Raw genomic sequence first — 2,445 nt, forward strand, 5'->3', positions numbered from 1 at the left:
AAAGTCATTGTAGACACATAATTCTAAATTAAAGAAATGCATATGTATTATTTTTTGTTGTAGCTACTAAATTATTATTTTAATTTAATAAGAGTAAAATAGAGTACTAATTATGCCAACTTTGATTGGGATGTGGTTCGAACCTAAGACCTTTCTTATTGAAATCAATGAGTAAGTTAACGGTGAATTAACCGAAATTAACGGAAAAATTAATATTTAACGGAAAAGTTAACGAAAAATCATATTCATTAAGGATAAATTAGTAAATCTTAAGGAAAAATTAAAATCTGATCAATCTGAGTCATTCATTTGATTAAAAAATTTGACCGTCATTTTTTCTACCCATTATAGGTCTAACACTCTTGGCTCTTATTAGTATATATATATATATATATATATATATATATATATATATATATAGTATAGTAGATAGTAGATATATATCAGGCTAACCTTTTAACCAACTTAAATTAGCTGGCCCACACCTTATAATATATTATTGATCTTTGCAAAGCTCACGTTATGCATGAATGCTATAAAATAATCCAAGCATGCAGATATATAAACAATGAATACATAGGTTGTCTCTCTCACTGGAGCAGATTAAGCCATCAATTATAAAAGCCATAGAGGTGGAGCTTCTTCTACCAATATAAGTTATCTCAATTGTTAAGAGCAACTTCTAGCTTGTCGCTGCAGATAACCATGAAAGTTGAAGTTAGGAGCAAAGAAATAGTGAGACCGTCCTCTCCGACACCTGAAAGTCTCAAGAATTACAAATTCTCTTTTCTGGATCAACTAGCTCTTAACGTCAGGCTTCCATTCGTCTTCTTCTACGTCTCAGGAAGAGCTTGTCATCATACCGACACCATTGATGAGCTGAAGAAATCACTCTCCAAAACCCTGTCTCTAATGTACCCGCTGGCGGGGAGGGCGAAGGAGGACAGGATAACAGTCGAATGTAACGACGAAGGGGTGGAGTTTATTGTGGCCGATGTTGCTGAAAACATGTCTTCTTTGCTGGAAAATTTTGAAATTGGGAAGATTAAGCAGCTGACTCCTTCTGCAAAGTTTTACGAGCCCCAACCGGTAGGAAAGGTTTTGCTGGCGATTCAGGTGAACCGGTTTAGATGCGGGGGAATAGCTATTGGGTTCTTCGTTTCACACGCCATTTTGGATGGTTCCTCCCTTGCCAAATTCATGGAAACCTGGGCGTCCTTCAACCGCGGCTGTGCTGTGATTAATGGAAGTGGATTCATTTCCGATCACTCTACCATCTTATTCCCTCCTTTGACGGATACTTCTGCTCTTGAAAGATCAGTAAGAATGGCCGCGGCGGCAGTGGAGCAGGAAGAGAAAAACATGGTTGTTAAAAGGTTCGTCATTCCTGCAACCGCCATAGCTCAACTCAAAGAAGAAATAACGGTTACCGGGTCAGTTCAACGCCCGTCTCGCACGGAGGCGTTAACGGCGTTAGTATGGGCGGCGGTGATAAACGCAAATCCAACTCAAACTGTCACGTTATCCTGCATGGTGAACTTGCGGGGCAGGATGGAGCCGCCGCTGCCGCCAAACTGTCTAGGGAGCTTAACCTACGGAGCCACCGTTAACTGCGAGGAAGCGAAAGACGGCGGCACCGTCGTAACCGCCCCTCAATTGGTGCAGAGGATACGCGATGCTCTCCGAGCTGTGGACGACGGAGCGGCGAGGAAGGTGTACGGCGAAGACGGGTTGTTGCGTGCGGTGTTTGCCGGAGGTGATGAAATATTGCTCAAGAAAGATTCTTGTTCAACGTTGTACACAAGCAGTCTGTGTAGAATGCCGTATTACGAAGTTGATTTTGGGTGGGGGAAGCCCAGACTGGTGGTGAATATGGTGAAGAATTATATGGTGCTTTTCTTAGACGCCATTAATGGAGGAGTAGAAGTGTTGACGGGATTGCCTAAGCAAGTTATGCACAGATTAACGCAAGACCCCCACTTTCTTGCCTATGTTTCTGGCTTTCCTAAACCAAAGCTATGATTGAATTCAACAACTAGTCATTTACTCATTTATTGGGTAACAATCACAATAATGTCTAATTTAAATAACATTTTAGTCATAAATAAAATCCAACCCCAACCCCGCACTAGAATTAATATTTATATATATAATTTGTTATCAGCAAATAAATGCCGGCAGTAACGCAAGTCTGGGAGATCAATGGTTCAACTTATTATTATTTTTATTATTAAAGATTGTAATTAACTAGTTTGCTTGTATTGTATTTAGATATTCGTTGTATTACATTTTGTAATTGTGTATTGAGGTTGAATGGGTTGGGTCCCAAATAGAGGCAGGTGTCATTTTGAGAAGCTGACTAACAAATTTAGGCAGGAATTAAACATGAAATAAATAAAATAAGACCTAAGTTATGAAGTATTATCTTTTAGATACATAATATAT

The 2,445-nt window shown here is 39.3% G+C and overlaps 1 protein-coding gene across 1 annotated transcript; it reads left to right on the forward strand.

The window, feature by feature from the left end:
• The first annotated feature begins 596 nt into the window (after positions 1-596).
• LOC109152319 (vinorine synthase-like) lies at positions 597-2,203 on the forward strand. Its single transcript, XM_019299937.1, has 2 exons — positions 597-656; positions 689-2,203. Coding segments are annotated over exons 1-2 (1,335 nt in total). The 5' UTR covers positions 597-655; the 3' UTR covers positions 2,023-2,203.
• The last annotated feature ends 242 nt before the right edge of the window (positions 2,204-2,445 follow it).

The sequence above is a fragment of the Ipomoea nil genome, unplaced genomic scaffold (genome assembly GCF_001879475.1).
Source record: "Ipomoea nil cultivar Tokyo-kokei standard unplaced genomic scaffold, Asagao_1.1 scaffold2403, whole genome shotgun sequence".
NCBI classification, from domain to species: Eukaryota; Viridiplantae; Streptophyta; class Magnoliopsida; order Solanales; family Convolvulaceae; genus Ipomoea; species Ipomoea nil.